The sequence below is a fragment of the Spermophilus citellus genome (assembly GCF_964194105.1).
Source record: "Spermophilus citellus genome assembly, chromosome: 9".
Taxonomy (NCBI): Eukaryota; Metazoa; Chordata; class Mammalia; order Rodentia; family Sciuridae; genus Spermophilus; species Spermophilus citellus.
In genome coordinates, this window is record NC_138191.1 from 52,357,920 (window position 1) to 52,371,958 (window position 14,039).

At 40.4% G+C, this 14,039-nt stretch overlaps 1 protein-coding gene across 1 annotated transcript in view; it reads left to right on the plus strand.

Moving 5' to 3' along the window:
- Window positions 1–4,475: 4,475 nt before the first annotated feature.
- The window catches only part of LOC308655499 (uncharacterized protein), a gene marked incomplete at its 5' end in the record, with an annotated part of 119,175 nt that continues 109,611 nt past the window's right edge, over window positions 4,476–14,039 (plus strand). The window contains 3 exons of the mRNA XM_081305595.1: window positions 4,476–4,484; window positions 4,658–4,777; window positions 12,679–12,890. Of these exons, the coding sequence (XP_081161721.1) occupies window positions 4,476–4,484; window positions 4,658–4,777; window positions 12,679–12,890 (341 nt within the window). The remainder of the gene's footprint in view (window positions 4,485–4,657; window positions 4,778–12,678; window positions 12,891–14,039) is intronic.

Below are 14,039 nucleotides of genomic sequence, written 5' to 3' on the forward strand. Positions count from 1 at the left end.
AAGAAGACCATAGAAGATGGAAAGTTCTCCCATATTCTTGGACAGGTAGAATTAATATTGTCAAAATAGTCATACTATCAAAACGTCCATACAGATTTAAGGCAATTACTATCAAAATTCCAATGATGTTCTTTGTAGAAATAGAAAAACAGTCATATCATGAAATTCATTTGGAAAATAGGCCAAAGAAATCTTCAGCAAGAAAAGTGATGCAGAAGGCCTCACAATACAAGACCTTAAATTATACTACAGAGCTACAGTAACAAAAACATAATGGTATTGGCACCAAAATAGACATGAAGACAAATGGGAGAAAATAGAAGACACAGAGTCACACCCACATAAATACAGTTACAAAGGTGCCATAAACATCCATTGGAGAAAGGATAGCCTCTTCAACAACTGGAAATCCATATGTAGTATGGATTGAAATTGAACCTCAATCTCTCACCATGCACAAAAATTAACTCAAAGTAGATCAAGAATCTAGGCATTAGACTAGAGACTCTGCACCTACTAGAAGAAAAAATAGGCCCAACTCTACCATGATGGCTTAGGAACTGACTTCCTCAGTAAGACTTCTAAAGCACAAGAAGTAAAATCAACAATCAATAATTGGGATAGCATCAAACTCAAAAACTTCTTCACAACAAAGGAAACAATCAAGAATGTGAACAGAGAACTTATGGAATGGGAGAAAATCTTTATCACCTGCACCTCAGATAGAGCATTAATCTCCAGGATATACAAAGAACTCAAAAACTTAACACCAAAAAGAAAAAAAAAAATAACGCAATCAATAAATGAGCAAAGGAACTGAACAGGCACTTCACAGTAGAAGAAATACAAATGGTCAAAAAAATGTATGAAAAAATGTCTAACATCTCCAGCAATTAGAGAAATGTAAATCAGAACTATATTTCACCCTAGTCAGAATGGCAATTATCAAGAATACAAGTAACAATAAATGTTGGTTAGGATGTGGGGAAAAAGATACACTCATATATTGCTGATGGGACTACAAATTGGTGCAACCACTTTGGAAAGGAATATGGAGATACCTCAGAAAACTTGGAATGGAACCATCATTTGACCCAGTTATCCCACTCTTCCGTTTATACCCAAAGAACTTAAAATCAGCATACTGTAGTGAAGCAGCCACATCAATGTTTATAGCAGCTCAATTTACAATAGCCAAACTATGGAACTAATCTAGGTGCCCTACAACAGATGAATGGAGAAATGTTTTCCTTTTATTAGTAAGTTTATGATTGGTGGGTATGTTTTCCTAGGTCAAAATATTTTTTTTCTTAAGTATGAATTTTACTCTATTATCTTTTTACATCTAGTATTGATGATAAAAACTGATGCCATCTGATGACTTCTTCTTTTCTTCCTTGTTCTCTTAGAAAAAATTAAAAATATTTTTATTGTTTTAAATTTCAGTACAATATCTTGGTGTGTGTTTTTATTTTCACTAATTTGTTGAACTTTTGACGGTCTTTTTCAACTTTTAACCTTAGGTTCTTTGCTCCTGAGAAATATTCTTTATTATTCAATTTGTATCTTAATATTAAACCAGTAACATTGCTATTCTCTGTGGGTATGCAGGTTGTAAGATTTATTTCTTTTACTTTTACACTAATATTGTTACCACTCTAGTATATGCTCTCTTACTTGCAAAATAATTTTAAAATACCATTAACTTATCTTGTGGGTAAATCTATCTTTTTACATTCCTATATTTGCTTTACTGGAGTTTGGGAAGGAAGAGAAGTTACATATATGGCCAAGTGACTGTATTTAACTAGACATTTTCCTTTCCTATTTCAAGTGAAAGAGATGAAACAAGAAGTGATCAATATGTGTGGAACACCTGCTGCACAGTTAATGGGCTAAGATGTGTTGCAGAATCAGGATTTTGTTACTGCCACTATGCACTGTGTGATTCACAGGTGCAACTAGTCAGAGACCTGTTTCCATGGCAAGGGGCTGCTAGCCACCACTAGACATGCGTGATCTGTTCTGAGTGTTTGGAGAAGAGAATAACTTTTCCAATGATTTGTCATTTAGACTAAAATACTGTAGAAATTTCCTGTTCTAAATTTTGTCAAGAGAGCATGCAGAAATCTTTGTCTTAATTTATAAAGCGGTGAGGAGTTGGAAGAGGGGATAAGATCAAATGCCAAAGAAACCTAAGGAAACTTCATTTCTCCTAGCTTGACATATTTTAAAAATCCTTTACTAAGTGGTTATTTTAGGGGAAAATAAACATAATTCATTGAATAGTCTTGGTGAAAATTTGGAAGAGGGGCTGAGGTAACATTATTGCATAAGCTTAGGTGAAAAATGATAACTTTCAGACTGTAAGAAGTTATAAAATTTACAATGAAATTTATGCTAAATGTAGCTTTAAGAGAAATCATTTCTGATCAAACGGTTATTTTTTTCAATTTTTTAATAAGTTTTCAGACAATGAAATTTTTCAGAAAGAAAACTAAATATTTTTTAACTGAAGAGATCAGAATTAGGGAGAAGTTACCTCACTGAATCCATGGTTCAATTTATTATCCTGAATTCTCTTATGTAAAAATTATTGATTGATTTAGAATTTTTGAATTGTTATACTTAATGTTTATTTAATCAAAATTGCAGTTTACTTGCAAAAAAATCTGTTAATTCTTGTTTTTATTATATTATACAGGATTTTTGTTTGTTTGTTTTTTGGTAGCAGGGATTGTACCCAGGGGAGCTTAACCACTGAGTCACATGATCAGCCCTTTATATTTTTTTTTATTTTGAGATAGGGTCTTGCTAAGTTGCCGAGGCTGGCCTAGAACTTGCAATCTTCCTAACTCAGCCTCCCAAGTGGCTGGGATTACAGGTGGATTCATCACACCTGGAGATATATATATATATATATATATATATATATATATATATATATATATATATATATATATTGTGTGTGTGTGTGTGTGTGTGTGTGTCTGTCTGTGTATTTCCTGGATTTCTAACTGCTATCTACACCATTTAAATATAATGGTAATATCATATTTAAGTACACATTTTAATTTTAGCTGGGATTTCAGAATTTGATTAAGGAATTAATTAAAATGACATTGAAGAATTAGAAAAATAAAAAATGTGATAGGTCTCAGCATTTTGATAAGCAAAAATTGAAAGACCCAGGCTCAATATAATCTAGTAAATTATGTGTTTAAACAACAATCTAGACATTTTTGTTTAAGATAAAATGGCAGTGAAGATGTTTTCACACAGTCTCTGAACAATAGCTCAAATTTGAACTTGAGGCTTAATCAAGGAAAACCCAACTGGGTTCTTAGGATTGGGGTGCAGGAGAAAAATACAGGAGGAAATAAACATGATAAACCTAGTGATAAACGTAAAACAAAGGAACACTAATCCTAGGAAAATCATGTTAAATAAGATGAAAGCTCATAAACACTTGTCCTTGAAAACTAAGAAACATAAAAGTCTAGTCTGAAGAAGAAATGTAAACACTCAGAGACGAGAAGGATAACTGAGATAGTGGTATTTAGGAAAAAAGCAAAAACAAAGTAAAATTTCAACCAGAGAAGCATTTAAGCCAGAGACAGGGATGGTGGATATTCCTTAGTTACCCAGGTGGAAGAATTGGGGGACTTATTTTCAGCTCATTCTGATGAATCTCAAAGCATCAAAATTTTATTTCTTGGTGGACTTGGACAGCCAAGATTCCTCAAAGACTCTGCCCTGACCCTCTCCTCCCAGGATGCTATTTGACACTTAGAAGCTTGAATAAATGTAGAGAGAATAGGGTGAAACCAGTTCATGTGGTAGGAGATGCATTTGCTCAACAGGGAATTAAAAAGAAGAAAAAGTACTTTTAAGAGACTTAAAGAAACAGAAGCAAAATGAGAAACTGAGGTAAGCAATGATGGGTTCTTTTGAAGAATTTAACTTCCTGGTTTCTTTTTCAACTGTAGGAAATAAACTTTGAGTGTGAAGTCTTAATATTTTTACCTCCTGGGTTTATAATTGCCTTTGGTCATTTGGATTCATTGAGATAGACTCATGTATAGTAGTGTGGAGAACAAAAGGGTAGAATAGTAATGAGAATTTACCTTCCCTATATTTCTACCTCATTAAACATAGTGAAGGAAACAGCACTGTGTTTAAGCCCCCATGTGCAAGAGCCCTTAATGGTGACAAGCAGGGAAGGCTGCAGGAAGACAGCAGGAGCACCTATCACTACCACATGTTGAAAAGCAACTTAGTGAACTGCCTTTTGTCCCTAAAAATATTAGAAGGCTGTGACCCTTGAAATGGCTGATAAAAATGTCAGTGGGGTCTAAACTTATAATCTTATATTTATATCTTACTTAATTCTCACAACAGATAATTGGAATTAATCATCATTATCCTCTTTATAAATGAGGAATTCTCATGAAGGGTGAGGGCTGCCCAAGGTCATGGATCTGGTGAGTGATTTCCATTTATTAACTGAGTTCCATCCTCATTTGTGGCAGTGCCATCTGCTGCACACGTTGACCTCTTTCACCCAGGATCTGAAGAGGGGGCTCTTTCTGAGGAAGTGAATCCAGTGCTGAGCTTTATGAGAGCTCAGATATTAGCTCTCCTGTTTGTTTTCTAGGTCTGCCATGGGATCCACAAGTTTGATGACTTGAATGATAGAAATTGTATTATGGCTTTGAGGTCTCTAAGTTTAAAATCAAGATTGTGGTCACGGTTGATTCCTTCTGAGAGCTGTGAGGTAAGGATTTCTTTCAGAACTCTCTCCTTGGTTTGTAGATGTAGATGGCTATCTTTTCTCTATTTTTTTTTCAAATTGTCTTCCTCTGTATAAACCTTTATTTCTGAATTTTTCCTTTGCATATGACATTCAGTTATACTAGATTTGAACTCAAATATCTCACTGTAACTTTATTATCTCTATAAAAATTCTGTTTCCAATATGACCATATTCTGAAGTACAGACAGGTAGGACTTCAACATTTGAATTTTGGAGGCATAAAGTTCAATACATAATAGCTATTCTCGAAAGGGAGAATAACCCTGTGGGCAGTCAGGCAGAGGACACAAAAGCATGCTAACTTAGCAGGGTATGAGGCTCTATAGAGATGCTTCATTGCTGTCCCCACCCCGTAGTCTAGAACCATTATTCAGCAATACTCAAATTCACCTTCTCTTTATGCTTGGAGATATTCATGATTTGCTGCTGTTAGTTCCTTTTTGCTTTACTGTCTTTTACTGCTTCACTCACACCTCTGTGAAAAAATAAATAGTCCCTTTATCCCAAATTTCCTCCATTAAACCCTTTAAGGATTCAATCATTACCAACTGAGATCCTGACTGATATTTCTGTTTGATCCAATCCCTTGAAGTCTATTGTTCTCAATTTCAGGTTAGGTGAGAATTTAAGGATATTGCTATCACCGTTCATTCACAATTCACTTCTTTGGACCCTGATGAAATTTATATAGAATTCAAGAGTTCATCTTTAAAGATTAATTCCTTGACAATTCTGACATATTTTACTAAGTTGGCTTTTCACTGTCCAGGTACATTTTCTAATAGTAGAATTAGAAACCTCTTGTTTTTTTTTCTTAGCACCTGCCTTAATTCTATGTATATCCAACAACATTAGAGATTCTGCCCTGATTAGCTGATTGTGGTCATTGGAATCAGGATTTGATTATGATGTATTGTCTGTTGAGGACAAAGCTATCAGAATTGCAGAGATAACCATGTTCCAATAATTATAATGATATACCTTGATTATGCATTTACTAAAAAATCTTCTCATTTCAGAGTAAAACTTTTCTCTTTGAATTTTAATGACTAAAATGATTCTAATGATTCTTTGTGTCCCAATTGTACCTAGAGACCTATCACACTGAATGACCCTTTTGTTTTGTCTTTTTCTTCCCTACCAGTCTATGAACTCCTCATACAGCGAATTGGCATCTGATTCATACTCATAATATTTTATATAATGCTTGATGAATACAAACAAAGAGGTTCATAAAAGCTGCCCACTATATCTTGGATCCCCCGTGGCAACAGAAGTTTCTGCATATGTCCAGTAGACAAATAGAAGAGAGTGAGTTGTTGGGGTCAGCTATGGAGATTCTATTGAAAGAGATGAGCAAGATGATTCCATAGAAGGATTACCTCACCTGGAATGTGACTGAGACTCTGAGAATGTGGAATTCCAGCAAGTGGAAGGAGAAGACCACATCAGAGAAGGACAACCACAGGGTCCAAACACTGAAAAAACAGTCACATAGTTCTGCTAAAGAATAAGGAAGTACAATAAAATAATAAATAAATGAGATCAATAAATAAAGTAAAAATAAAGGATATAAGAATGTACATTTATATACTTCATGCTAAAATGCCACAATGCACTTTTTTAAAGTTTTAATGATAGCTAGTCATTTTATTCTCACAATTACACTACATTATTAATCCTATTAATAAAAAAACTGAGTCCACTTAAAGACTCTTTTAATACTCTAAAAAATCTAAAAACTATGTCCTATTAGCAGATTGATTGAGAATTAGAGGCCAGTGGCTATGCCAAATACCATGAAATCACTATAGGTCCTGGACTCTTATAGAATTTTGAGTTTAAAAAACAGACTCAAATGCCTGACTATCAAGAGTTTTCTTAGAATTTGGTTGTTGTTGTTTTTACTGATAGAATAAGCAGGTGCTCTTTATTTGCACTTGTCTTCACTACAGAAATCATGGTGGGGGTGAGAACATTTGAACAAACAACTGTTGCTAAGTCATAAATATTGTAAGGAGACAGCGTGTTCCAAGAACTTTAGTTTATACTATGTCAACACTTTTTAAAGATGCTTCAAATAAGAAAAGGGAGAAAAACATAAATAGCATAAATTTGTTTTCAAAGTCTTAGAATGAATTTTCAAGAACTGTGAGACTTCAGAGAACAATCAAATAAACAGCCATTTATTTTTCTTCCAAATCCTCTCATACTTCTCTTTATGTGTTAATTCTATACTTATTTTAATGACTTTTTTTTCATTCACAGTAAAAGAGACATCCTGTATTCATTCAATTATTATACTTATTTGTGGCGAGCCGCTTCTGCGGACTGTGGTCGCCATTACAAGATGGCGCTGGCCTTGTGGTGGTCTGTGATAAACAACTCCTTCTTTGGGAGAGTTGGCACATGGTTCTTTGACACCCTACGAGAAAGCTCCACGTGGCAGCTTCGCATTGGGTGTTTGGATACTTTATTAAGGCTGGGAGGGACTTCTGGGAGATTAGAAGAACTCTCGAGAGCTTGAATAAACAGCTGTAAGAAGATTCCCGGTGTTGCGTCTTCCTTGCGGGCAAGGGGGTCGCGACAAGTGGTGCCGAGACCCGGGAAAATCAAAACTTGCAAGTCGTCAGAGGTGGTGCACTGAACAGTCCCGGTAAGTGGGACCCCACAGTCCCCGTGGGTGGGACCCGACAGTCCCCGTGGGTGGGACACGACAGTCCCGGTGGGCGGGACCTGATAGTCCCGGTTAGTGGGACCCGCAATCAAAGCGGAGTCAGCTCCTCTACAAAGACAGAGAGAGCCTCATATTTTATTGCAGCTGCACTGTGTACTTTTCTTTTGTTTCTGTGTACTTTCGTTTTGTCCTCTGTATCTGTTCTGTTGCTGTGTCATGGGTGTCACATCTTCAAGCCCGCTTCTTCTGGCACTAGACGGCCTGTTACGTTCCAAAGGCCTGAAAGTGAAACATAGTATCTTACAGAGATTTTTGCAGAAAGTAGATGTTGCTGCACCGTGGTTTGCATATTCGGGCAGCCTTACTATGCCTTGTTGGGATAAATTGGGCAAGGATCTTGACTTTGCTTGTGAGCAGGGCATATTGGAGGGTGGGGTGATTCCCCTTTGGAAGATAGTCCGTAGTTGCCTCACAGATGGCAGATGTCATGACGCACTTGCTAAAGGACAGGAGGTTTTAGAAAAGTTACATGAGGAGAAATCGGAGACAGCAGGCAGTGAGATATCTCAGGAGGATGGGAGTGTGCGGAGCGAGAAGCAGGGGAGGAAACGCTTGTATCCAGATCTCAGTGCGCTGCGCACACCCCCATGTGGAAGCGGGTCAGAAGAAGAGGAGGATGAGGAGGAGGAGCTTGGGAGGCTGTCTCGCCAGCTAGGGAGTTTAGCTGCTGGAGAAGGGAACGAAGATAGACCGGGGCTCAAGAAATGTGATCCTCCGGACCCACCGCCGTATGGTGGGGGTGTTTCGGGGAGGGCTTTCCATGCTCAAACATGGAAGGCTGTTAACGCTGAGATGGGTCTTGCTTATCCAGTTTTTCAGGATGAGAATAGGGGAAGATTTTCGGAGCCTTTAGATTTCAAAATTGTGAAGACCCTGGCAGAGTCTGTACGCACTTATGGGGTGGATGCCGCCTTCACATTAACTCAGGTGGAGAGTCTGTCTAGATTCTGTATGACTCCCTCTGATTGGGCTAGCCTTGTTCGGGCTTGTGTTTCTCCGGGCAAGTATTTGGACTGGAGAGCATTTATGCTAGAGGGCGCAATAGAGCAGGCCGCCCAAAACCATGCAGCAGGACATCCTCATTGGGATAAGGACATGCTTTTGGGGCAAGGTAGATTTGCTAATCAACAGACAGGATTCCCTCCTGAGGTATATGATCAAATTAATAACATTTGCATTCGGGCATGGAAGTCACTTCCAAATAGAGGAGAAGTGTCTGGTAATTTGACCAAGATTTTACAAGGCCCTACAGAACCCTTTTCAGATTTCGTAGCAAGGATGGTGGATGCTGCTGGAAAGATTTTTGGGGATCCTGATAGAGCCATGCCCCTTGTTAAGCAATTGGTCTTTGAGCAATGCACCAAGGAATGTAAAGCAGCAATCGCTCCTTATAAGAACAAAGGCATAGAAGTATGGATGAAAGTGTGTAGAGAGATTGGAGGGCCTTTAACTAATGCAGGTCTTGCAGCTGCTGTCCTTCGGATTGCAAAAGGGGGCAATCCTGCCGCCAGAACATGCTTCCATTGTGGTCAACCCGGTCATATCAGACGTGAGTGTCCCAAAAATGTCAATTTTACTGGACCTCCTCACGGTGGCCCTTCCACTGGCCTTCGATCACCGGGATTGTGTCCAAGGTGCAAAAGGGGGAAGCATTGGGCAAAAGAGTGTACATCAGTGAGGGACATCCATGGACAGCTTATTTCAGCTGGGCCAAAAAACGGCCGACGGGGCCCCCGACCCCAGGGCCCGCAAATATATGGGGCAGTGGAGAATGTCACACCCGAACCCGAGACATGGCCATCTCTACGCCATCCCATGAAACGCGGAGAGCCACTACAGGTGCCGCGGGATTGGACCTCTGTTCCACCTCCAGACTCGTGTTAACACCTAAGATGGGAGTCCAATTGGTGGAAACTGAGTTCAAAGGGCCTCTACCACCTGGCACTGTAGGTTTGCTAATTGGACGTGCATCTTCCCTTTTGCAAGGTCTTCATGTTTTCCCTGGAGTCATAAGTCCTGATACTGTAGGGATAGTAAAGGTTATGGTGGAAGCTCCAAAAGGCATTGTGTCCATCTCCCCAGGAGATCGGATTGCTCAATTACTGGTTTTGCCTAGTTTACATGATCATTTCCCTACAGACTCAAAGTCACGGACAGGGAATGAGATTGGTACCACCGGAGGGAATTGTGCTTATTTGTCACTAGATATGAGTAATCGCCCTACTTTGGAATTAAGCATAGAAGGTAAATCAATTGTGGGCTTACTTGATACAGGTACAGATCGTAACATCATTGCACTTAAGGACTGGTCTAAGGGATGGCCAGTGCAGACTTCTGATCAATCTCTGAGAGGACTTGGATATGCCCAGGCTCCTCAGGTTAGCTGTAGACATCTTTCCTGGAAGGACCCGGAAGGACATCATGGTACTTTTCAGCCTTATGTACTTAATTTACCTATCTCTTTATGGGGCCGTGACCTGATGAAAGACATGGGGTTCACTCTTAGTAATGACTATTCCCCAGTGTCCCAACAAATTATGCACAATATGGGGTATAGGCCAGGTTTAGGACTAGGAAAACATTTACAGGGACGTAAGCATCCTGTACAAGGTCATCAAAAGCTTGACAGATTTGGTCTGGGTTTTTCCTAGGGGCCGCTGAGGCTCAAATACCCATAACATGGCTCACCGAGGAGCCTGTTTGGGTGCCTCAGTGGCCTCTTCCCTCGGTTAAACTGGCAGCAGCCCATGCTCTAGTTAAAGAACAACTTGACTTGGGTCACATCCAACCCTCTACTTCTCCATGGAATACTCCCATATTTGTCATTAGGAAAAAATCAGGGAAGTGGCGCCTACTGCATGATCTACGAGCGGTTAATGCTCAAATGCAACCTATGGGGCCCATTCAGAGAGGGCTGCCTCTGCTCTCTTCTGTTCCTCAAGGCTGGCACATTATTGTTATTGACATTAAAGACTGTTTCTTTTCTATTCCTTTACATCCTAAAGACTCGCAGCGTTTTGCCTTTACCCTTCCCTCGTGTAACCACGAGGAACCAGATCAAAGGTTTGAGTGGATAGTGTTGCCGCAGGGAATGGCTAATAGTCCCACAATGTGTCAGATGTATGTAGGGAAGACACTTGTGCCCCTCAGACAAAAGTACTCCTCCATCAAGATCATTCATTATATGGATGATGTATTATTGGCTGCTAAATCAGAACAAACAGTTCATGAGGCCTATGACGACCTCGTAAAGTTGTTAGCACAATGTGGGCTGCATATAGCACCTGAAAAGGTTCAAACAGGAGATTCTATTAAGTATTTGGGAGCAACAATTGGGTATGACAAATTACAACCACAAAAAATCACCATACGAACTCAGGATCTTCAAACTCTAAATGATTTTCAGAAACTGCTGGGAGATATTAATTGGATACGAGGATATTTACATATTTCTAATGTTGTACTACAGCCTTTGTATGCTACTCTTAAAGGTGATCCAGATCTTACTTCCCCTCGTAGCCTCACCAAAGAGGCTAGAGCGGCCCTTATGACAGTAGAAGAAGCTATACAACATGCCACTTTATGCAGGCTCCAGAGTGATAAACCTTTTCAATTATGTGTGCTTGCCACTATGCGGCAGCCTACTGGAGTACTATGGCAAGATGGACCTTTGCTATGGATACACCCACATGTATCCCCAGGAAAATCCTTAGAATATTATCCTGATGCTGTTGCAACATTAGCACTTAAAGGGATTCAACAAAGCATTCAATTTTTCGGACAATCACCTTCTTCTCTTATTATACCCTATACTAAAGCTCAACTTAATGTTTTGTGTGCTACTCTAGATAACTGGGCTATTCTATGTTGTTCGTTTCAAGGGGATATTGATAATCATTACCCTTCTCATCCGTTACTCCATTTTGTTAAGGAACATCCTATTATTTTCCCTAAAGTAACTTCATCCAGTCCAATTCCGGGGGCTGTTAATATTTTTACTGATGGTTCCAAGTCTGGAATGGGAGCTTATGTCATTAATGATTCTCCCCCTGTCCAGCATCAATTTGCTCCTGGAAATCCACAATGGGTAGAACTGCAAATTGTTATTGAGGTGTTTAAACAGTGTTCTTTTCCTTTTAATCTCATTTCGGACTCCATCTATGTGGTGCAAGCACTAAAAATCCTAGAGGCTGTGGGAGCTATTAGTGATGCCCGTAATGTATCTGCTTACTTTAATCAGCTTCGACAGCTTATCTGTAGCCGCACTGCTCCCTTTTATCCAATGCACATCCGGGCTCACACCTCTCTCCCTGGTCCATTATCACAGGGTAATGCCTGTGCGGACTCAGCCACTCGAGGTCAGTTGATCTGTTTGGCTTCCTCCTTAGAGGAGGCTAAATTGTTTCACCAAAATTTCCATGTTAATGCTTTAACACTGCGCAGGCGTTTTTCCATTTCTAGAGCAGATGCTCGGCAGATAGTATTGCACTGTCCCCATTGTGTCACATTTCTTCATCCCCCTACTTATGGAGTGAACCCACGGGGGTTGAAGCCACTGGTTGTCTGGCAAATGGATGTGACACATATACCTGACTTTGGTAACCTCAAGTATGTCCATGTTTCTGTTGATACGTACTCTGGAGTTCTTCATGCTTCTGCGTTATCAGGAGAAAAGGCACGTAATGTCATCACTCATTGCCTGGAAGCCTGGGCGGCGTGGGGTGCGCCCACGTCCCTTAAGACTGACAATGGACCTGCTTATACTGGCAGACAATTCACGTCCTTTTGTTCTACTATGGGAGTGCAACTTACTCATGGTCTGCCTTACAATCCTCAAGGACAAGGCATTGTTGAGCGTGCTCATCGCACCTTAAAGGAAACTTTACAAAAACAAAAAGGGGGAATAGGAGCTGGACATACTCCTAAAGAATGCTTGTCCTTAGCTCTCTTTACTATTAATTTTTTGAATTTGGATATTCATGGTCGCTCTGCGGCCGATAGACATGTGTTCCCTCAGCCCTCTGTGATTGGCTATGTTAAGTGGAAAGATGTTCTTACAGGCCAATGGAACGGCCCCGACCCCGTGCTGACATGGGCACGAGGATCCGTATGTGTTTTTCCCCAGGATCGCACGGAACCATTGTGGGTCCCTGAACGCCTGACAAGAAGAGTCCTGACGCCAGCTACTCAGCAACAAGAATTACCACAGCAATCCCGTGATGAGGATCTTCATTCTGCTGAGTGCTCTGGCTCTGGTGCTGATGCCGATGACACAGACGACACCAATGCAATGGTGGGCGGTGGCACGGGCTTGGCCAATGCCGATGCCGGTTCACGGTAATTCCAGTGTCCTTCCCACTCTTTTCTCTACCTCGTGTGAGATGTCTGCGCCCTGTGCCTCTCCTAGAGGGGACGTGGAACGCATTTACAATCAATCTCAAGTTAATCTCACAGGAGTGTTTTGTTTTAGCCTTGGGAACGCTCATTGTATCCGTCTTAAGACCAAGAATTTGACTAACTGGGACAATCCATTGCAGTCCAGTCAAGTCTCAGGGAGCATTCTCAGTACTGTATTGGGCCAAGTAGTCTCAGGGGAACAATCAGGCTCAGGAACCTCCGTAAATAGCTCTGCTTTAACCATAACTACCTTGGCTAGTATCTCCGAGGTACTAATTCCAATGCCCCCATATTCTAGTGGACTTCCTTATGCCACTCATTTTAAGGCTTCTCCTTACTGTACCCCTAATCTTGGTTTCCCCCCAACATTCACGCCTTGTCAGGATTATTCTTGGGAGAAACGTCAAGTTGCTAAAGGTTTCTCCCTTTCCCCCTCTCTTAAGAGGTATGTTTATGACTTTAGCAACAGTGCCAACTCCTCTACAGGAGTGGGTTGGTCCTGGTTTCAATGGCTGATTTCCAACACAAAGGGGGCTTCAGCTGATATTTCTGCACTGGCTCAATTGCTGGGAGCCACAAGTTGGTTGGCTAATGTTTCTGGCACTGTTTACGAGAGTGAGCGAGGTAGTAGACTCACATCTGTTTCGTTCAACTCTCTGTTGGATAATGCCACATTGCCCCCTGCAGCGGTTTGTGTTCAATCTCCGTTCTTACTCCTTTTGGCTAATGACACCTCGTCAGAAATGCTGGATTGTTTTAATGTTAATTGTTTCTTATCTGAATGTTGGGATGGTTCTTCGGCTGTAGCAGTGGTTATGAAAATTCCAACCTTTGTTCCAATCCCAGTTATTGCGGACCCTGATAAATTCCCCATTGTTGAGCTACTTAGAGTCCGCAGGGATTTTGGAATCACAGCTGCTATAGTGACAGCCGTGGCGGTATCTGCTGCTGCAGCGGTCGCGGCCGGAGTGGCCATGGCCAATCAAGTGCAGACTGCTGCCTCCGTTAATCAAGTTGTTCAACAAACTTCTATGATACTTGAGTCCCAAAATGCAATTAATCAACATATTTTGTCAGGGATCTTAGCTG